A 23521-nucleotide genomic window follows, 5' to 3' on the forward strand; every position below is an offset into this window, starting at 1 on the left:
GAATGGACATAATGGACTTTTACATTAAAAAGTTCAATGCCACCGGTAAACTGAAATTGTCATCACTTGAGTTATACCCAGTTTACTATCCAAGTAGCCCAACTAAAAATCCCCAACCTGGGCAGACTGTTGGGGGGCCAGAGAAGCAGATGGCTCATTCTGGGGAGCCGTCTGGCTGTGCACGGTCCCTACCCTCTGACTCAGCAATCCCCCCTCTGAAAGGACGATCTGGGGTGGAGAGACAATATCCGTAATAGTGGCATTGACCATAGCCGTGGGAGCCATAACCCGGTGTCCCATTATTGATAAATGCATCTGTCGCATGGCATTACCCTTAGTTTTCACATGTTTGTCTCCTGGCTAGATGAAAGGCTGAGGGAAGGGACCCTGTCTTAATTATTTTTGTGTGCCCAGCATTTAATAGGAGCCGCACACAAACAATCAATACTTATCGAGAGGAAATTAGCCATATCCGGGTAGCTAATGGGTTGTAATAAAGTTACCATAATAATTCTGTAAAACCTGCATTACAGGGAAATGTGCACATAATAGAATTAAAAAAAAAAATCAAACCCCAAAACTGTACACACCAGTTCTGACTCTGTAAACCACAGATGTCTCTGGATGCATGGTGCAAAAATCTATAAGACTGCGTCTTGCCAGTAAACTCGTGTTCTCTCTCTGCTGATTTCAAAGAAGCTAGCGTCCGTAAATCCTATAACTGCGAGAAACTGAACACCGCTGACGTCCCTGTGATCAGGGCTATGAGGGCTTCCCCAGTCAGACCTTCGGATGAGACAGCCTGGCCAACACCTTAACTGCAACCTTGAGAGCCCTTAATCCATCATTAGAAGACCCTGCCCACCCGTCCCTTGGCTTCTGACTCACAGAAACTGTGTGATCATAAACGGGTATTGTTTTAAGCTGTTACAGCTGTGGTAATTTGTTACATAGTGATACATAACCCATGCAATTTATTCAGTTAACACAGTAAAGAGTATGATGCTGATATATAGTAGAGATTTTAATGGCTATGTGATCATTAGTTTGCATCATTATTTTTATTAATCTGAACATATCAGATTCATATGCTCGGCATTAATATGCTTAACACTAATACGCTCAGCCAGTTAATTTATGAATTAAATCACAGCCCAGTTAATTTATGAAATAGATAAATGTTAAGATTTTAAAACAACTTTGCACATAGGAGTAATTTTCCTCTATTTTTTTAGCTCTCAAATTTCTAGTTGATACAGTTTACTAGATGAAACTTAGACTCAGGGGTGCAAAAGGATTGTTTATTGTGTATCGATCTCTTACTGTTTACCAGGTAGTTCAAGGCATTTTCTAGACATGATCTTATGCTGAAAACCATCCTGGGAGAAAGATGCCATCACTAAGCGTAGCTAACAGCTGAGAAAACTGAGAGTTGGAGATGTTACAGGACCTTAACATATTAAGGGGAGAGCTTGGATTCGAGCCCAAGCTAGATTGATCCCAAACTTACGTCCTTTTCGTATATTATGTTATTTATTTATTTTTGAGCACACCCACATTATGAGGAAGTTCCTGGGTCAGGGATCGAACCTGTGCCACAGAAGTGACCCGAGCCACTGCAGTGACAACTGCCAGATCCTTAACCTGCTGTGTCCCAAGAGAACTCTTGTGCCATTTATTTTTAAAGTTTTTAAATGTTAGAGAGGTAGAAGATTCTTTTCCCTTAGTTTTATTTATCTTTACTTTTACCAATACATTAAAAGAAAATAAAGATCTTTAAATATTTTAAAAAATCTCATAATTACATTGAATATACATGAGTCATGAAATGCAAGCACTCTCCTTATTTTTGAGCATATTTTAAAAAATATTATACAAATACAAAATAAATAATTTTAATTTTGCTAGTGGTTAGCCATACTATTTCTTTTTATTATTTCCATAGAAAATCGCATCATAAAAACACTGTATTCTAGGAGTTCCCATTGTGGTGCAGCAGAAACGAATCTGACTAGTAACCATGAGGTTGCAGGTTTGATCCCTGGCCCCTCTCAGTGGGTTAAGGATCTGGCATTGCCGTGAGCTGCAGTATAGGCCAGCGGCTACAGCTCTGAATGGACCCCTAGCCTGGGAACCTCAATATGCCATGGGTGCAGCCCTAAAAAGCAAAAAAAAAAAAAAAAAAAAAGGCCCCCAAAACAAAACTGTATTCTATATTTATATTGGATATGAGAGCCTTCAGTTAATATTTACAGGTCACCAAAGAGTAGCCCAAACTATAAAGAAGAAGAAGGAGGAGGAGAAAATATTTACCAATCGCTTCATAGATGTTGTTAAAAGTACAATGTTTGAAAAGTCAAAAATAGGGCTCCTTCATGAGTAAAAAATGAACATGTACAGAAGATGAGGGAGTTCCCGCAGTGGCTCAGTGGGTCAACGCTCCGGCTTGTCTCTATGATGGCAGCAGTTTGATCTTGGTCGCACTCAGTGGATTAAAGATCCAGCATTGCTGTGAGCTGTGGTGTAGGTTGCAGATGTGGCTTGGACCCCCAGCTGCTGTGGCTGTGGTGTAGGCTGGAAGCTGCAGCTCTGATTCCACCCCTAGCCTGGGGACTTCCATATGCTCTGGGCGCAGGCTTAAAAAGACACTAAAACAAAACAAAACAAAAAACAAAAGCAAAACCAAAAACCAGTATGAAGTAGAACTACCATGTGATCCAGCAATTCTATTGCAGGGTATTCATCTGAAGGAAACAAAAACACAAACTCGGAAAGCGATCTGCAGGCCCAGGTTCACTGCAGTGCTATTTACAGAAGCCAAGCTCAGAACAACCTAAGTGTTCCCTGATGGGTGAACAGATAAAGAAGCTGTGGTCCATATACGCAATGGAATATTATTTAGCTATAAAAAGAATAAAGTTTTGCCACTTGCAGCAACATGGATGGACCTCAAGGGCATTATACTAAGTGAAATAAGTTAGACATAGAAAGATAAATACTGTATGATCTCTCATATGTGGAATCTAAAAATAACCCCCCCCCCCCAGCCAAGCCCATAGATACAGAGAACAGATTGCTGGAGTGGGAGTTGGAGGGGGGGAGAAATAGGTGAACTGATTTTTTAAAAAAGAACATGTATTAAAGATTTAGTTCGACTAATTAGTTAATAAAAGGGTAAAACATTAAGACTGATTCAACTAAGAATTTTGGGTATGAGGATTTATATAGTGGCTTGTAAACAGCAAGGTTTCATTGAGAAAGATAAATGGACAGAAACAAAGGCATTAAAAAAAAAAAAAAACCCAAGCAGAAAACAGTAGAGTGCCTTAATGAGGAAATACCACGCTGCACTGCAATTCTTACTAGGATTATTTAGTTAAAGTGATTTGTGATCTCTCCCTAAACTTCATCAGTGTTTATATCTTTGTGAGTGTCTATAGATATATTTATGATTAAATATATTCTCTTTTTTTATGATTAAATATATTCTCTTCTTCCTACAAAGAGAACTTACCACATCTAAAGAAACCATAAAGAAATAATTCTCAAGTCTTAGATGATGCCTCGTGAACCCTTGTTTGCCCAAGCATCTAATGCAGACGTTCTGAAATTTACACACTTTCCCATTTCTCTCTCTCTCTCTCTATCTCACCCCCCCCCATTTTTAGGGCCACGCTAGAGGCATATATATGGAGGTTCCCAGTCCAGCGGTCCAATCGGAGCTACAGCCGTGGGCCTACACCACAGCCAGCGCCCTACACCACAGCAACGCCAGATCCGAGCCGCGACTTCGACCTACACCACAGCTCATGGCAACGCCGGATCCTTAACCCACTGAGCCAGGCCAGGGATTGAACCCTCAACCTCATGGTTCCTAGTCGGATTCGCTTCTGCTGAGCCAGGACAGGAACTCCTCCCATTACTTTCTTTTAGAAAGTTTAAGATAAGCTCAAAAGGCAAGTTCTGTTGGAAGTTCCTCTGCACAGCTAAATTCCTAACGGCTTCTCCGTGGGTGGTCTGGTGCTAAACCGGGTAGTGAGGACCCTGTGGGTTCCCAGGGCCCAGGGACCTGGTGGGACGCCGCAGGGTTTCCCGGGACGCTCTGGGCTGGCCGCGGGGCGTCGCTGCAGCAAAGACCTGGCGCTTCGCGGAGGCCCCAGGCTGGGACCGCGGGCGAGGCGCCACCTGCCCCAGCGCATCCGCCGGGGGAAGGGGCCGCCGCTCCCAAATCAAAGCGAGCTGTAAGGTATTTAAATAGTTCAGGCGGAAGCGTTCGAGTTTGGCTCTTAGCCCTTGATTGAGAAACCACTGCTACTTGACAAAAATTTTAAAGAATGGTTTGAAATTTAAGGGACAAATTGGCTATTGGAACATGTGGTTATTCAAAAAGGGCTGATTTTTACAAGAAACCGCTTCAAAAGACTCTGGAAAGTGGGTTGGTACTCACATCCCCGTGCTCGCCCCGGGCTAGCGAAGCCCCTCACCTGGGAGCCGGCGGAGCCCCCCTCTCCCCTCCCCGCCCCCTGGGCGGAGGCTCCCACTCGCGGCCCGGGAAGACGTGAGAACGTGCGAGATCACAGCACCCCAATTTTCTTTTCTCTGTCCCCCTGGGGGCCTCTTATTGGGGACGACAGTAATTGCGGCTTCTAATGGCTCGACTTGAAGGGACAGAAGACCGCGGCAGGTTTACTGCTGCCAGCGGGGCTCCGGGCGGATTGGGGGCCGCGGCCGCTTCCTCGGCGGGCGGGGCGCGCGGCGGGCGGCGGGTCCCCGCTGCGCGCTCATTAGCGCCCACTCTCCTTAATGGCTTCCTGTGGCTGGATGTTTACTTGTCATTTGTTTTCGCCTTTGTTTCCCAGCTACTGCACCGCAGACTGACGGCGACGTTTCTTTCCTTCTCTGCAGCGCGCAGCTGGGGCTGGAGGGCGCCCCCGCGCACAGCCTCCGCGCGCAAAGCGGCTGCCCCGGCGCACCCCGCGCTCCGGCGCCCACTGGCTGGGACCCTGAGCTGGGCCGAGGGCACCGCAGGCAATCGCGCGGCCGCAGTATTCTGTGTGCGGCCTCAAATGCGCTCCATCGTCAGAATGACTCAGGAATTAGGGTCCCGCCCCACCCCCAGCCCAGGGGACCAGCCTTTGCTCTTGGAGCCCCTCTGCCCAGGCTTAGGTGGCAGCAGTGCTCGCCCCCATCAGCCCCTCGGGGGACACGTGAAATGCTGGCAGCTAGACAGAAGGGGGAGACTCGAACACCCTGACCCCCCCAACCTTTTATGATCCCGGGGGGCTGTGGTCTGTGCCCTAGCACGGACTTGGGGTGAATCTCATTTTGCAGAGAGTCTGAAAACAGCTCTGTGAGAGAAAGGAGGGCTCTACGTGGAGAGGCCCTGTTTGAATATGAGAGGGAGTCCCCAGTCTCTACAGAAAACGCCCTCCCGTAAGGACTTGCCCTAGAAATTCCACTGGAAAAATTGTCTGATGGGTGCTGATGAGATAAGCTACACTGGTACCCCCGAAACATGCCCCAGTCATTTTACAGCTCTGGGCTTCCTGATTGTCGCCTTGAACTGAATGGAGAATTCCGCCCCCCCCTTTCTTCTTCTTCTCCCCCTCCCCCCCCTTATAAATCCCTGGGGAAGTGAGAGAGTGCTTCTCAGGAGGAACTGCTTTAAAGCAGCTACTTCATGGATCTAGTTAAACCTCCTGAAACAGGCCTTATCAGTTTGACGTGTCCCCCAGTTTCTAGGAGATGAAATGATATTTAAAAGAGGTGAGAATCCTGGCGCCGGTTTTCTATGAACCTGGCAAATACACCCTTTATTGTCACAGGCAGCATATTTCTATGTGACAATTCGTTTATCGTCTATGGTAACTCCAGTGTCTCCATGTCAAAGGGAGACAAAACTAGAAATTGAATTTTAAGGGCAAGGTCGCTTTATCTACTTCCTTTCATAGTCCTCAAAACTTTCTCCTTTCCTTTCCTAAAGCTCTCCTCTCCTCTGGCATCCTGTCCAAAGAATTCCCTTGAAATTAACCTAGTTACGACCTAGGATAGAAAAAAATTGATTTCCCTTCAAATTGTTTACCTTAATTTTTAAGTGTAAATAATCCTTAGAATTTAGAGGCAGACTTTCAAAGGTGCTATTTAATCATTTTTGGGTGTCAGTTACCATCCAAAACAACCCTCTCCTAACTAGACAGCTGCAAGTTACCCTGAAGTTATCCTTTGATGCTTAGAAATGGGGTTTCAAATTTCTAATTACCTGCTGACTTATAATTTGCCGTTAAAAGGTCACTCCGCTATACATCTGTATATTCATATGTGTATATTATATGCAGATATGCCGTATCTCTACATATACACTGCTCTTTTTTGGAAATGAGATTCTAGGGTTGCAAAAGGAATTGACCAAAAGTGGAATCTTGAAAAACATGCGTGACAAGGAGGATTTTTGAAGCTGCTTCAGGAGGAAGCTTGTGGGGCAGAAATCAAACAAAACGCCAGAATATAAAATTTAAAAGTTTGTTTTTATTTTTTTTCTCAATTTTAATAAATGCTTTCACTTTTTAGCAATTCCTTCTGGGAAGCAGTGATATAGTCTGCCTTACAATTGGGTTAATATTATAGGAGAGCTGTTTTTAAAATACTTTTAAACTGCATTTTTGAAACTATGTTACTTTTTCATAGTTTCTTATTTAAAATAAGCACTGTAGGCGTGCCCTTGGAGGCACAGCTGGTTAAGGATCCAGCATCGTCACTGCTGTGGCTTGGGTTTGATCCCTGGTGGAGGAACTTCTTCATGTTGTGGGTGTGGCCAAAAAAAGCACTATACCGTTTCACACTTCCTTTAGTGCCTCTCTCTTTCATATCTTCCTTTAGTGTCCTAAAGGCCGTGATAGCAGATATCATCAAGAACTACAGGAGTTCCTGTTGTGGCGCAGTGGTTAACGAATCCGACTAGGAACCATGAGGTTGCAGGTTCGATCCCTGGCCTCGCTCAGTGGGTTAAGGACCCGGCGTTGCCGTGAGCTGTGGTGTAGGTTGCAGACTTGGCTGGATCTGCGTTGCTGTGGCTGTGGTGTAGGCCGGTGGCTACAGCTCCCATTAGACCCCTAGCCTAGGACTCTCCATATGCCACGGGTGCGGCCCTAAAAAAGATGAAAAAAAAAAAAAAGGACTACAGTTTATTGGGATGGAAATGCTATAAAATTGGGTTCTGATGATCATTGTACAATTATAAATGTAATGAAATCATTGAGGGGGAAAAAAAAGAACTACAGTTTAGAGGGAGAAAAAACTCCCCCCCTTTTTTTCCCTCACAAACTTACTTGGCTGCTTCTCTCCCCCAAGAGAAGACATCTATTTCAATAAAAGTGGGACACTTCCTTCTTACTCAGACCTGAAGCCACTACAAAGAGCCTAAGGGACGAAACACCAGTGTTCCCAAAACATGTTTGAGATTTGAGAATATGAGATTTTAAAGCAGGGCTGCAAGGAGTTATGTAGGTTAATTTTTTTACTGAGTCCTGAAACACTAAGACATCACCCAGCGGGTGTCCTCTCCTCGGCATCACTGATGTTTACGGAAGCATAATTCTCAGCGAGTCACAGACGGCAGTGGTTTGGAAGGGAATGAAACACACCAGCCCCTCCGTGTGGCTTGAGGTGCATTGGGATAAATTGTTTGGTTCATGAGTTTGGTGGCCCATAGAGTATGGTGGCTGGGTGCCGTCTTCTCTGAGGTCTATGACGGAATCTTCTGGGATTCTGGCATAAATGTTTATTCACTGCTCACCGTGCCAGGACTGGCCTGGCCCCTGTTGGTACTGGGTGAACACGACAGGCTGGCAGTCGGTGGTGGTTTTTCTGTGGGCAGAGTGCTGGGCGAAGTGTTTTCGGGTGAGCAGCACCCTTTCCTGACGAGGCCTTCACATCAGGATCCTGTGTGACTATTGCAGCCTTTCTTCTCTAACCTGTGTTCTGGGTTTTACAGGCAATGGTGTCTTTCGCATTAACCTGTGTATTGTTGTGTGCTGTTTCCATAAAAATGTCTAAAGAGATGTTGCTCAAACTTGCATATTGAAGTAATTTGGCCATTTCATCCGTTTAATGTGATATTTCCAGAGAAGATTTAAACATTGTTAGTAGAGTGACTTTTTAAAATTTTCAATTTAATTTAATTTTTTGTTTTGGTTGTGCTTGCAGCAGGTAGAAGTTTCCAGGTCAGGACTGAACCCAAGCTACCACAATGACGACGCCATATCCTTAACCTGTTGAACCACCAGGAAACTCCTAGAGTGACTTTAAAAAAAATTTTTAAGGGGTTCCCATTGTGCCTCAGCAGAAATGAATCTGACTAGTATCCATGAGGATTCGGGTTTGATCCCCAGCCTCGATCAGCGGGTTGGGAATCTGGCATTGTTACCATGAGCTGCAGTGTCGGTTGCAGATGGAGCTTGGATCCTGCATTGCTGTGGCTGTGGTGCAGGCCGGCAGCTCTAGCTCCAATTCGACCCCTAGCCTAGGAACTTCCATATGCTGCTGTGAAAAGAAAATAAATACAATTAAAAAAAATTTTGGAATAGTGTGTTGAGCAAAAGAACCTGTGGTTTTTCACAGGCACGCGGCCCTCCTGAAGGGAGGTGATAGCTGCTGGCCTGCTGGGGGAGCTGCTGGGGGAGCTGCTCCAAGTGGGGAATTAAAGCAGCCGAGGTCCCCACAGGGAAGGAGGGATTTGGGGACCTGGCTTGGAGCCAAATGCAGACTCATGTGTGTTGGGTCTGAACTGCCCTTTGTTAACTGGAAGCAGGACTTCACCCTGGTAACTCAAGGTCTCTTTGGGGTTTTATTTGTTTGTTTTTGTTTTTGGCCTTCCCATGGCTGTGGAAGTTCCTAGGCCAGGGACTGAAGCTGCGCCGCAGCAGCCACCTGAGCCACCGCCGTGACAATGCCAGATCCTTGACCCACTGAGCCACAATAGCACTCCACTCAGGGTCTTTTTGAATGGACGTGGAAAGCTGGCATATCTGAGCAAGGATTTTATTTTATTTTTATTTTTTTCACTCTTCAAATTGCTTGTATCTTTTTAAATTGAAATATAGTTGATTTATAATGTTGTGTTAATTTCTACTCTGAAGTGACTCAGTTATGCAAATATATAATTTTAGGGGGGGCTTTTTAGGGCTGCACCCAGAGTATATGGAAGTTCTCAGGCTAGGGGTCTAATTGGAGCTGTCACCACCGGCCTACACCACAGCCACATCCCCAACGAGGGATCTGAGCCCTATCTGTGACCTATACCACAGCTCACGGCAACGCTGGATCCTTAACCCGCTGAGCGAGGCCAGGAATCGAACCCGTATCCCCAAGGGTACTAGTCGGGTTTGTTACTGCCGAGCCACGGCAGGGACTCCTACGTTCTTTTAAATATCCTTTTCCAAGACGGTTTATCGCAGGACACTGAGTACGGTTCCCTGTGCTGTACAGCAGGGCCTTGTCGTTCATCCATTCTCCACGCAATAGTTTGCCTCTGCTAATCCCCAACTCCCAGTCCCCCCATCCCCTGGCAAACCTGTTCTCTAGGCCTGTGAATTGTTTCCGTTTCATAAAAGGCCCATTTGTGTCATTTTGTAGATTCCACGTGTAGGCGACATCATACGGTATTTGTCTTTCTCTGCCTGACTTACTTGGGACGAGAGTCTCTCGGTCCATCCGCGTTGCTGCAAATGGCCTTAGTCCACTCTCTCTTATGGCTGAATAGTGCTCCATTTGAACAAGGGGTTCAAATTAGAGGTAGAAGGTTAAGCAAAACAGCTTCCTCCCTGCTGAGACCCTGCATGTGCGGAGGTGAGGGAGGAAAGTTGTTTTGTGTCGGGGAACAGGTCAGTGTGATGGTTGTGTCCTGGATACCGCTGGAGAGCCCGCTCACCGCTGGTGATCAAAGACGCCGCCGCTGTGGGAGGAGGCTTGGTGTCTAACGCGAGGGGATCTGAGCGCCAGTTCACAGCCTGGCAGAGATAGCCACCAAAATGAAATAGTACTCTTTTCTAGAAAGTACCAGACTTCGATCTAAATAGGTGTCTACCAATGTTGATTTCCATCATTTTGAAATATTTAAATGGTGTGTATAGGTAGTTCCCCTCGTGGCTCAGCAGAAGCAAATCTGACTAGCATCCATGAGGACGCAGGTTCGATCCCTGGCCTTGCTCAGTGGGTTAAGGATCCGGCATTGCCATGAGCTGTGGTGTAGGTCGCAGACGTGGTTCGGATCCCACATTGCTGTGGCTGTGGGGTAGGCCAACGGCTACAGCTCCAATTGGACCCCTAGTCTGGGAACCTCCATATGCCACTGGTGCGGCCCTAAAAGCCAAAAAAAAAAAAAAAAAGCGTAAATGGTGTCTATAAAACTTTTTTTTTTGTATCTACCAAGGCAAGTTTATTTTCTTTCAGAATTTTAAGAATTAAAACATATTGCTAGGAGTTCCCGTTGCGGTGCAAGGGGATTAGCAGCATCTCTGCAGCTCACCAGGATGCAAGTCTGATCCCTTGCCCGGCGCCGTGGGTTAGAGGATCTGGCATTGCTGCACCTGTGGCATAGATGGCAACTTCGGCTCAGATCTCATCCCTGGCCTGGGAACTCCATATGCGGCAGAGCAGCCATGAAAGAAACAAGTGAATAAATAAAATGAATTCTATATTAAAAAATTTAAAAAGCCATATATATATTTGTCTTTTTAGGGCCACACCCATGGCACATGGAGGTTCCCTGGCTAGGGATTGAACCCTCATCCTCATGGCTACTAGTTGGGTTCGTCAACCACTGAGCCACAACGGGAACTCCACATTTTTTTGACATTTATGCCATGATAAATAAGAAAAAAATCTCCCAGCATTTATGTTCGTACATAATAATACTCTGAAATACCAGAGTAAATCTTGCATAGCTGAAGGAACTATCACGTTCCAGTTTTATACCACAAGGGAGAATTTATTGCTCAAATGTTAAACTTGGCTTTAAATATTAAGCATTACTGGAGTTCCCGTTGTGGCTCAGCGGGTTAAGGAACCCCACTTTGTGAGGATGCGGCTTCAATCTCTGGCCTCCATCAGCGGGTTGAAGACCCAGCGTGGCTGTGGCTGTGGCTGCAGCTGCACCTGTGATTCGACCGCTGGCCCAGGAATTTCCATATGCCCCAGACGCTGCCATGAAAAGGAAAAAGAAAAAAACATAACAAGCGTTATATCTCAATGTGAATTCATGTTCTTTTCTCTTTAGAGGGTAATGGAAGTTAATGCTTTAAAGAGCTGCCTTCCACCAGCCGCATGAGCACAGAGGCTCCGCTCAGCGTCTTTTCTCTTTCCAGCGTCTTCTGGACGAGGAGCCAGGCTCTCCGCCCTTGATTGGAGAAAAGAGGTGAGATTTCTCATACTGATGAAAAAATGTGTTTTCTAATGGTATCTTTTAATTTCCATTCGGTAATAATTTTTGCCTGTCTACTATGTTCCAAGCTTTTTAAGTACTTTGTTTTCCCCGGGCTAAGGGCCAGATCCAACCTGCTGCTGTGGGTCTACACCACAGCCACAGCAACGTGGGATGTGAGCCGCGTCTGGGATTTCCACCCAGCTCATGGAACTCCTTGCTAAGTCCTTTGAATTCAGACATTCAAAATGCTGAGTATAGTCAGCACTTACAAATTCTTTAGTGTTGGGCTTCCCCTTGTGGCTCATCGGAAACCAATCCGACTAGCATCCATGAGGTTGTGGGTTCGATCCCTGGCCTCGCTCAGTGGGTGAAGGATCTGGCCTTGCTGTGAGCTGTGGTGTAAGTTGCAGATGTGGCTCAGATCTGGCCTTGCCGTGAGCTGTGGTGTAGGCTGGCAGCTGTAGCTCTGATTCGACCCCTAGCCTGGGAACTTCCACATGCTGCAGGTGCCGTCCTAAAAAGCATAAAAAAAAAAAAAGAAAAGAAAGAAAACGATTCTTATTGTGTGCAAAATAATGTTTTGCATCATGCAAATGAAACTATCTGGATGATGTAAGAGAACAGTGTCTTGTTTCCTGCCTGCAGAGAGAACATAGTGTATTTCAGGGAGAAAGAGCACATGCACTAAGCGGGACTCAAGGATCATACGGAAATCATTGAACAGAAACACCGTTGCTGAGAACGACAGTCTTTACTCTGCAAAATCAGGGTGAAAAGGAACTTCGGAGGCTTCCTGTACAAGGCAGGTCTTAGCACCGTCTTAAAGGATTTGCCTTTCTGGAAAGAGAGGGCTTGTCCCTTGCGTCTATGGAGAGTTTTAGCTGATGTGGCCTTTTTAGGGTCCCAGGACTGAACAGGACCTGGAAATGGGTTTCTTTCTCTCCTGGCCTCTTCCTTTTGCTGTTCTGTGCTTCCTCGTCCCTCCCGGGTGGCATTTTGACTATTATTCTGGCACTAAGGAAACACCTTCAGTAAGCTGGCATGTCATGATTGGGAAATTAAGAGGCGGAAGGATCTAGGATGGAGTGCCAAAGGTCATGAAATGTGTTTTAATGCCTGCGCTTCACCGGTTGGTTTCAAAACGTGGGTACTCTTTTGCCTTGGCTCAGGGGGTGGCAGCCTCACACGTGGCAGCAGCGTGAGAACGCTGAGCAGTCTTGGAGCCAGAACAACGTCTGGGTCTGACCCCTTGTGCTGCTCCTTTGCAGGTGTTCTGAGCAGGTCCTCAGACCCCCGAGTCCACCTGGGAAGTGGTGATCACACCTCTTTTATGAGGTTATTACGAGAGGAACCTCCCGTGCAAGGGCCTGGCACAAAGTCCTTTAAAGATAAAAGTGAAGAGTGTGTGCTGTTTAAAGTAGGTTTTAGGCAGTTCCTGCTGTGGTGCCATGCAGTCAGCAGTGTCTCTGCAGCACTAGGACGCGGCTTCGATCCCCTGCCCACCAGAGTGGGTTAAAGGATCCCAGGTTGCTTCAGCTGCGGCTCAGATCTGATCCCTGGCCCTTATGCCTCTGGCCAAAGTTAGAAAAAAAATAGATTTTTAGGAGTTCCCTGGTGACTCAGCCAGTTAAGGATCCAGCCTTGTCACTGGTGTGGCACGGGTTCGATCCCTGGCCTGAAAAATTCTGTATGCCGTGGGCACAGCCAAGAAAGTTTTTCAAAAAATTAAAATAGGTTTTATTTCGTTGTGCATGGTTTTTATCAAATTCTTTCTCTGAACAACTTGATATGTTGTGTCCTGAGCTTTCTCTTCATGGGGAAAGTGTGTGGGGCACGCGGTCACTGGAGCCGTGGGGGGACAGCAGGCGCTGACTCTGCCTCTTCTCCCCAGGGAGGCCCGGCTGGGCGCTGTCCCCACCCTCCCGGGGTGGGGGTGGGCGGCCTCGCACCTGGGTGTCAGGAGCACAGCACCTTCCACCTGCCAGACAGGGCAGTATTTGGGGGCCGCTCTGTCAGATGGTTGGAGGTGGCAGAAAGTGTAATTTGCGTGAACATTCGTCCTGTGTGCTGCCTTCTCTGGCAAGAAGACAAAATGCTGTCAAGACCGCAGACTCCGAAGTCCCTCTTGGCACTTTTCAATCAACATAAAGCTTATGTGTTGATCTAAGAAAGGTGGTTTCCTCAAGTAATGTGACAAATGTGGAGCTTTGGGGAAAAAAATCAGGATCCACCCGAAAGTAAGGCTGTATCATCTCTGCACATAATGGGAGAAATTAAGTGTTTTGGACATTAACGATTTCTGGTTGGCCCTCTGATTTCGAAGAACGTATGTGTGTGTGTGTGTAGAAGTATTTGCACTGGCAAGAGTGGGAAAGGTTTTGATAGACAACTTATAAGATATCGTGAAAGTTTCGAGACAAGGATGAAATGACGTCATACTTTTTTTTTTTTTAAGAAAAGGTCTAGATGGTAAGGTTCTAGAAACTTCCACCCAGAAAAGACTCAAACAGGTTTACCTGAGCCCAGGGAGACACGTCAAGGGAGCATAAGTGGCCTCAGACATTTGAGAATTGCCTGTGGATTTCATATTTATTTCATATTTCAATAAACATATTTCAAATGTATTTCATATTTGCTCTAAGTAGCTTCAGAGACCAGACTAGGACCAGTGGGAAATAATTACAAAGAAGTAAATTCCACTTCGATATGAGAGGGAGTTGTTTTTAATGACAAAAGGTGTGTCCAGGCTGACCTGTGGTCCGTTGGAAGTATTTGAGCCTAAACTGGACACTGCCAACCCCTCCCCCCACCTGTCCTGGGCTTTCAGGTTTGAGACAGAGGTTCACCAAGGTGGATGCTAATGTTTCTTCCGATTCAAAGTGTATAATCATCTAAATACAGAGAAAAACGACTAGAAAAATAAAAATGCACTATGTGAAAAACACACCATACGGAACCCCCACCTCCAGAAGTCTGTTTGAGAGTATACACCAGGTCCTGAGCAGCAACCACGATACACCCGTGAGGGCTTGTCTGTGTGTGATCCTGCAATTAAAGTTTTCCATTTTATAGCTTTTTAGGGACGCCAATACTTTATATAAATAAAAAAAAAACAGAGCTGAATTAATTGTTATTTATTTTTGCCCACCCCCTCCCAGCTGAATTTAAATAAGACTTATTTTACAGGCATCAATCTGAGATACTTACAGTGTTAGGGGACAAGCCTTTAGAGAATGAACTAAAAATTAAAAGTATCCTACATGGAGTTCCCGTCATGGCTCAGTGGTTAATGAATCCGACTAGGAACGATGAGGTTTCGGGTTCGATCTCTGGCCTCACTCAGGGGGTCAAGGATCCGGTGTTGCCGTGAGCTGTGGTGTAGGTCCCAGACACGGCTCGGATCTCCAGCTGCTGTGGCTCTGGCGTAGGCCAACGGCTACAGCTCTGATTAGACCCCTAGCCTTGGAACCCCCATATGCCGGGGGTATGGTCCTAGAAAAGACAAAAAGACAAAAAAAAAGTATCCTACATAAAATATTATAATAAGGAGAAAAATGATTCTTACCTTACGTTAAAGCAGTAAGGAGTTCCCTGGTGGCTCCGTTGTCAAGGCTGTGGCTCGGGTTTATTCCTGGCACCGTGAACTCTGCATGCTGAGGGCAAGGCCCCCTGTCCCTCTAAAGCAATAAGATGTGGGCTGGACAAATCACTGCAGTAATAACCCTGCACGTTTAGTTACTGGGATCTTTCCAGCACTGTTCATGGATTACCCCCATTAGTCCTTGCTCAAACCCTGTGAAATCACAAACCTACTTACTGTTTTTTAGCAAAAACCATTTTGCTGATGAGGAAATGGGAGTTAGAACCATTGAAAACTCACCTGCCCAGATACCTGGTTAGCACAGCACGGACCCTGTGCTCCAACCTGCCTGTCTCCAAAGCTCAGAGTCCCAGCCATACTGTGGTCCCAGCTCTCCAGGCTAGAACGTGAAATTACCCCAAGACTACAAATGGACAGAGAAGGGGCCTGTCTTATGACCAAGTGAACATTAGTCTACCAACTTCGATATTACAGTTCATTAAGAAAATGCCTAAAGTGCATTATAAGAAAAGACAACCACAGGTCCGTATCTCTTATGACACAGATACAAAAATTCTCAACAACATATTAGCAAATCAAATCCAAAAACGTCTGCAAAGAATTGTATACTATGAAGAGATGGGATTTATTCCAAGTACACAAGGCTAGTTCAACATGTGAAAATTAATTAATGGGAGTTCCCATTGTGGCTCAGTGGAAATGAACCAGACTAGTGTCCGTGGTGATTCAGGTTCAATCCCTGGCCCTGATCACTGGGTTAAGTGTCCAGCGTTGCTGTGAGTTGTGGTGTAGGTCGCAGACATGGCTTGGATCTGGCATTGCTGTGGCTGTGGTGGAGGCCGGCAGCTGCAGCTCTGATTCGACCCCTAGCCTGGGAACCTCCATATGCCGCAGGTGCAGCCCTGAAAAGCAAACTAACTAACTAACTAAATAAATACAAACTCATGCTCTGTGAAAGACCATGTCTGGACAATGAGAAGACAAGCCACATGACTAGGAGAACACGGTCACAAAAGACAACATCCAATAAAGGAGTGTTACACACAAATATGCCAAGAACTCTGAAAGCTCAACCGTAAGAAAACAAACAACAGCATTCGAAAATGGGCTAAAGACCATAATAGACCCTGCAAGAGAGAAGACATACAGATGGCAAATAAGCTTGTGTAAAGATGCTCCATATCATATGTCATCAAGGAATTGCAAATTAAGGCAGTAGTGAGCGACCGCTGCATACCTGGTACATTCCCAGTAGAATGGCCAAAATCCAGACAACACCGGAAGCTGGTGGGGAGATGGAGCAACAGGCGGATGTGCAAATGGCACAGCCGCTTTGGAATACAGTTTGGACGGGTCTTACGAAACTACACATCCTCCTCCCATGTGCCCCAGCGATCACGCCTCCTGGTATTTACCCAAAGGAGGTGAAACCTGTGTCTTCACACGGATGTTGGTAGCAGCTGCCCAAAGTGGAGGCGTGTCCTTCAGCAGGTGAATGGATAAACTGTGGCGCATCCAGACAATGGAATATTATTCGACACTGCAAAAAAGAACAAAGAGCTGTCAAGCCATGAAAGACAGAGGCAACTCAGTGGCATAATATGAAGTGAAAGAAGCCAGTCTGTAAAGTGCACAGGCTGTACGATTCCAACTGCGGGACATTCTGGAAAAGGCAAAACTATGGAGAGAGTGAAAAGACCAGTGACGGCCGGGGGTTGGGCGTGGGGAGCGGGGTGGGGGGGGGGGGCAGGGATAAACAGGCAGCACACAGAGGATTTAGGGGCGTGAGAATTATCATTTTACGTTTGTCCAAACCCGTAAACCGCCGAGAGTGAGATCCTTACTGTAAACAGCAGGCCTTGGGTCAGTGCACTGGTTCATTCCCCGTCTCAGACCCGAGACCCCCATGAGTGAGGCTGGTAACCAGGGGGGTTATGCCAAGTCTGTAACTTCCTCTTGATTTTGCTGTGACCCTAAAAATCAGGTCTTCACTAGGAACAAAAGTGTGAACCATGGGCTACCACGTTTATTTGCGTGCTGAAAATAAAGTGGCTTCTTTCCAAATTTCCCAATTTCAGAAAATGATGTAAAGTGACTCTCAAGCGTGACAGTCCCTTTCTGGTCATTGCTTTTGGCTGTACGTAAGTATTTTCACCAGAAGCCTTTCTGCACGAGGACCCCTCAGGCGAAGGCGGAGCTTGGAGGGGGCAGCTCACGCCAAGCTGCGAGAAGGCCTCCCCGCCTTTCATCAGGCCCGTGGGTCTCTGCCGGCCCCGGAGCTCCTGTTTGGTTTGCCTGCATTCAGGCAAACATATCTCTGACTCAATGCTGTTACTCCAGAGCTGACCTAAGGAGGAGATGGTTCACAGAAAGGCGAGAAAAAAATAAAGCTGAAATGAGGCAAGACTCTTTTTTAACATGAAAAGGAGACGTGCCACTCGAAATTAAATCCGAAATGAGTTTAAGGTGGTGGCTCTAACAACTTGTCAACAGAGGAGAAGTGTGGACACATCAAGCTTTGGGAGAATGACAGGGAGGAAATGAGAGAGACACAGGAGATGCGAGTGGAACGCGGCCAGCCCGCCGCAGATTCAGGCACAGACCGTGGACTGTGCTGCGGGCAGGTGAATAAATTTGGCCTGGGCGGTTTCACACTTTCTTTCTAAAACCACCTGCACTGAGTGTGGCTTCTCTGGGTGAAGCGATCCAAGCGGATGCACGGCCACGGTCGCCGGTCGAGGGGCTGGCGACTCTTACCCAGAAAGCCTTGTATCTACTGCGTTCCTTGAACTTCAGAAATTCCGGAAAGGGTGCCCTTGAGATACTGAAACCAGGTGGACCATGTGGCCGTAGGTCCCCTTCGAGAGGCCCGGCATCACTTTCCAGAAGCCCAGAGGCACTTTCTGCCGAGGACATGGGTTTGGGTGGCCATAAAAATAAGTGTCTGTCCAGAGTGGGGCTGCCCCATTCGATGCCAGACTCTGAGCTGCGGCTGAGTTCTGGTGGACGACACTGGTCATTGACCCCTCACTGCTGGATTCACCATCACCTTGTCCATTTTTCTAAACCTCCAAACTCTCAGACACGTAGATCTTGCTTTTCACAGACACAGCAGTTGTACTCTTTGCTGTTCGGGAGCAGCTCTGAAGGTGAGGGTGAGGGCACCTGTCATTTTGCTGTAAACATGGCCCCTTTGCCAGCTGCTCAGCCTCTGCCTCTTGACACCAGCCCTCCACCACGTGGGAAGCCTGTCATGGGTCTTGTGGGCACCGCTGCGGGCATGTCAGCACATTTGGGCTTTTCTTAGCTGTCGGGACTGTTTCTGCACCATCAGCAGACAGCAGTTCATCCAGCCCCGTACTTACTCGGCATCCGTGCTTTCCAGCAGGTCCTGACCAGAACAACCCCTGGGGGCTTCCCAGAAATGCAGAATCTCAGGCCCACAGCAGACCTACTGAATCAGAAACAATCACCCCCCCTCAGGGGTTTAACTGCCCCATTTGATTGTAGGAACTGCGTCCACGTCTGGATCTGCCAGTGGTGGCAGAACGCGGTAATGAACGCGGGGGGTTTGTTTGGCAAGGCGGTTCTTTTGTATGTTGCACACCAGCCTGGGGGCTGGAGGCACTCCCCACCCTCTCCCCGCTGCCCCCCGCCCCCCGGCCCTGCTCTAGGACACCTACACCCTATCAGTCGCAGGTGGCCGGGTTCCCAGTTGTTTCCTCACTAGCGGGAGTGGCTTTGCTCTATCCAGGCACCTGGCCATCCGTAGCACGTACTTGTGACAGATTCATCTGGGATTAAGCCATTGCACCCTGTGCTAACACTAACCCTGATGCCTGAGCCCCAGGTCTGAGCCCGGGGGCTGCCGGGGTGGGCCTGCTGGGGGCGTCTCCTGCTGGCCAAGGTGGAAAGATGTGTGAGGAGACTTCTCTTTGTGGTGTGAACAGGTGGCTGCCTGAATCCCCGCTCGGCACATCCTGGAATGAGGCCCCAGGCCCTGCAGGCACAGGGCAGTGAAACAAAACTGGTTCCCAGAGGAGTTTCTATGTGCTTGCAAGTCAAATGACCTGCACAGGACTTGAATTTTCAGCAGGCCTTTGACTTCAGTTTTAACTCCTAATAAAATAAGAATAAGAAAACAAAAATGGAACTACCATATGATCCAGCAATCCCACTCCTGGGCGTATATCTGGAGAAAACTATAATTCAAAAAGAGATGTGCACCCACCCCTATGTTCATCGCAGCACTATTCACAATAGCAAGACATGGAAACAACCTAAAAGTCTATCAACAGATGAATGGATAAAGAAGATGTGGTACATGTATACAGTGGAATACTACTCAGCCATAAAAAGGATGGAATAATGGCATTTGCAGCAACTTGGATGGACCTAGAGATTATCATACTAAGTAAAGTAAGTCAGACAGGGAAAGAGAAATGACATATGATATCCCTTATGTGTGGAATCTAAAACATGGCACAGATGAACCTATCTATAAAATAGAAACAGACTCACAGATATGGAGACACAGGCTTGTGGTTGTCAAAGGGGAGGGAGTCGGGGGGACGGAGAGTTTGTAGTTATTTGATGCAAATTATGACCTTTAGAATGGATAAGCAACGAAGTCCTGCTGTACAGCACAGGGAACTATATCCAACTTTCTGGGATACATCATGGTGGAAAATAATATTTTAAAAACCATGTAAGTAAAAAATATGGAGTTCCCGTCGTGGCTCTGTGGTTAATGAATCCCACTAGGAACCATGAGGTTGCGGGTTCGATCCCTGGCCTTGCTCAGTGGGTTAAGGATCCGGCGTTGCCGTGAGCTGTGGTGTAGGTTGCAGACATGGCTCGGATCCCGTGTTGCTGTGGCTGTGGTGTAGGACGGCGGCTACAGCTCTGATTCGACCCCTAGCCTGGGAACCTCCATATGCTGAGGGAGCAACCCTAAAAGAGGCAAAAAGACAAAAAAAAAGTAAGTAAAAAATAAATAAATAGGTATGTTTTTAAAAAAACGTTTTAAAAGGAGTTCCCTGGTGGCTCAGCAGGTTAAGGATCCAGTGCTGTCACTGCTGTGGTTCCGGTTCAATCTCGGCCTGGGACCTTCTGTATGCCACGGGCAAGTCTGAAGAAAAATTAAAATCCTCTTATTACTAATAACAGCTGCTGAAGTCAGCAGAGCCCTCCCACGCTCTACCCAGGACCCCATGGTGCTCTCAGGGAACATGGGGCTGAGGCACAGAGTGGGCTGCAGGGAAGCTCACTATTTAAGAGCCCTCCAGAGCCATCATGAGGCTTTGTGACAATGCTGGTGGTGGTTTCTTTCTAAAGGCTGAACGGAGGGTCAGGTCCCCACTTGTTCCCAAGAAGCAGGTTCTATTTATTTGTTCTGAAAGGTTTGTTGATGCGGAGGGCGGGTGGGTCAGAAGGAAGGGCAGACTCATCTCCAGGGGTCAGGGCTGCGGCTCCAGACCCCTGCGCTCAGCCCCAGATCAGCTCTGGCTCAGATGACACACATTTCCAGGGAATCGGCGGGCGTTGCGCCTGCCTCACTGGGCACCCAGCCTTGTCATTCCTTCCATCTCCGGATCTTTCCTGGGACCTACCGTGTGCCCAGCCATGTTCTGCTAACTGGGGGTCTGCTAGGAGCTCTTCCGTATGAAGAGTTGAGAAACTGAAGTTCAAAGCTGGCTCTTTGAAGCCTAACAGTTTGTGACATTATCCGAGATGCTACGTCCCTCCCAGAGCCCCCGTGGTGGTCCCCAGGGCCCCTCCCTGCCTCCCTTGAAGAAATCTCCTCTCTCGGGTGGTTTATGAGATTCGGAAACATTCCTTATTTTCCATTTCAACCCTCCTCCCCTTTCCGCTCCTCCCGCAACAGTCTTCACTCAGAGCCTGGCTGGCGCGGGTTCTGTCTCATTTGTTCCCTATTGCCCTGTGCCCAGGGCAGCACCGGGCACATGGGAAAAACTCAGCAGATATCTGTAGACTGGGTAGAGGATACGTGCTCACTGAGGCAAACCCATACATACGTTTTCATCGAACTGCCGGATGGTATTTCTAAGCCTGCCCTGAAGGATGCTTCCTGAGACAGCGCCCCACGACTGCTGGTGGTCGTGAGGTGTGTGTGTTGGAAAAGGTCTGAGTTTGAAAGCAGAGATGTAACTGAGTCGAGCGTGACTGAGTCTCACTCACACGGGCCACCGCAGTGCCCAGCGCTGTCTGCAACCGATAGCAGGGGCCGCACCTTCTGCAGAGGCGGGACGCAGGAACCACCTGCGGGCCCGGGGGTGCTGGAAGGCCGTGCTTTGTGGGGCCAGGTCGCCTGCTCCGTCTCAGGACTATCAGAAGAGCTTCTTTTCCTGTTAAACTAGTGTTTAACCTTAGAGCCACGACTCTTGCCCCCATCTGTCTTCTTAACTTGTGAATCCTTGTCAAGTCAATCTTTTTTTTTTTTTCCCCTCTTTCTGGTTGGTAAACAAAAATATGCCAGGTTTAAGGTTAAAATACATTAAAATAATATAACAATAAAGTCCTTTGCGTTGTTCAACGCATCTCCAGAGCTGAGTGAATTTCCAATTGCCTTCGTTTGGGGGTTAGTGGCGGATGAGCCACTCAGCTGAGAAGCTGAGCTTAGTCTGTTCAGATTGTATAATAAATGGCAAACGTCGGCTTCTAATTCTGAAAGCTGAGTCCGTAGCGCTTTGTTCAACAACTGAGCCCTTGAATTTGGGAAGAGCCTTACTTTGTATGAGACAGGAAAGATACCTGCTGATGTCTGCAGACAGGACGGAGGTAAAACCAATTGGTTCGTGCATCTGGGATTACAGTAAAAAGGAATTCTTCGTGGTTCTCAAACATCAAGGATGTATCAGAAACCAGAGAAGTTTCCCTGAAAAGACCATTATCTGGCCGTTCTTTACTTCTTTTTATTTTTCGCTTCTTTTAGATTTTCATTTTTATTTATCTTTCACAACCTTCCACCCTTTACAGTTTAGCAGTGAAATTTTTGTCAGCCTGCTGGGTTATTGCACGCCGTCATTTTTGCTACATGGTTAATGTTGAAATCTTTATTTTCCTTACATGTAAGTGGAAACAATATTTGTTATTGATTTGTCAGGGATAATAAACTTTTCTAACTTCAAAAAGGAAAAGATAAAATAATTACCATTATACTAAACATAGTCTAACTTGACTTTACCCAGTTTTAAGGAATCTGAAGTTGCAAAATATCTTTGTTCAACTTTTCTGTTGATAAGTTATTTTTCTTGACAGCCTGTCTGTCCATCCTTATTTTGTCCAGAGGACTATGCTGAACGCGTTTCTAGAGGTTCTGAGAAGCCATAAGTAATATGGCCTTAGGATACGTAGCGCTGTGGCTTACAAATGCTGTTCACCACTGGCAGTCACACAAAAGGAAAACGTCAAGAGCCAGAGGCCATTTTCCTCTAAAAAGGACACAAAATAATAGCACGTTGTGGGCATCTTATTTTGAGAGGCATTTGTTATATGTGGTGAATCTAAACGGACATAAAGAGTACATTTATTTGAGTGGGGAAAAGTTATGTCAATTTCCAAATACCAAATGTACATGTAAGAATATGTTTTTGATTCCAGAAACATTGAAATGCATGATAATATCTCCAAATAAGACGTATTTCATTTTTGTGAGGTGCTTTTGTACAATGAGGCAGCTCTTTTTCATGGCTCACCTGTCCCTGGAATTGAGCATTTCCTGTCCTTTGCAGGCCCTGATGTCATCCCCAGCATCAGCCGTCTGTCTGCCACCAGCACGGGAGGCGTCTCAGCAGCCCCCTCCCAGGGTAAGTGACAGAAGACCCTTGATGCGGCCTTGAAATCTCAAGGTTATTTATAACTTGGTAACTGAACCAGGGCTGGGTGTGGTGAAAAGTGGTCTCCCTCCCAAGACACCCAGGCAGCATCTCTAAGTTTGTGGGGGCGCTAATGAGACTGGCCATGTGACAGGCTTTTCTCTGTGAAGATGAAGCTGGTTGCGCATTATTGCTGGGTGTGTATTTTCCCTTTAGGGCGAGGGTGTTGTCTTATATGTGAGGATGTGTGTCTCCAAAAATCCAGTGCTTACTTCTAGACATGATCAAAATTACCCATCCATCCATCCACCCATCTTTTATTTTTTTTATTATTATTATTTTTTGTCTTTTTGTCTTTTGTTGTTGTTGTTGTTGTTGCTATTTCTTGGGCCACTCCCGCGGCATATGGAGGTTCCCAGGCTAGGGTCTAATCGGAGCTGTAGCCACCGGCCTACGCCAGAGCCACAGCCACGCGGGATCCCAGCCGCGTCTGCAACCTACACCATAGCTCACGGCAACGCCGGGTCGTTAACCCACTGAGCAAGGGCAGGGACCAAACCCGCAACCTCATGGTTCCTAGTCGGATTCGTTAACCACTGCGCCACGATGGGAACTCCCCCACCCAAACACAATAACTCTTCAGTGTGCAGCAAAATAGATTCT

At 46.9% G+C, this 23521-nt stretch overlaps 1 protein-coding gene across 2 annotated transcripts in view; it reads left to right on the forward strand.

Annotated features, from left to right (window-relative positions):
• The window catches only part of LOC125121487 (uncharacterized), an 84837-nt gene that overhangs the window by 17989 nt on the left and 43327 nt on the right, over window positions 1–23521 (forward strand). The window contains exons 2-3 of one of the 2 annotated variants that reach the window (XM_047769765.1): window positions 11273–11410; window positions 22775–22849. In XM_047769765.1, the coding sequence (XP_047625721.1) occupies window positions 22781–22849 (69 nt within the window). In that variant the 5' untranslated portion in view covers window positions 11273–11410; window positions 22775–22780. The remainder of the gene's footprint in view (window positions 1–11272; window positions 11411–22774; window positions 22850–23521) is intronic. The other variant, XM_047769766.1, reaches the window with a different exon arrangement.

Source organism: Phacochoerus africanus, chromosome 2, assembly GCF_016906955.1.
Source record: "Phacochoerus africanus isolate WHEZ1 chromosome 2, ROS_Pafr_v1, whole genome shotgun sequence".
In the NCBI taxonomy this organism is placed as follows: domain Eukaryota; kingdom Metazoa; phylum Chordata; class Mammalia; order Artiodactyla; family Suidae; genus Phacochoerus; species Phacochoerus africanus.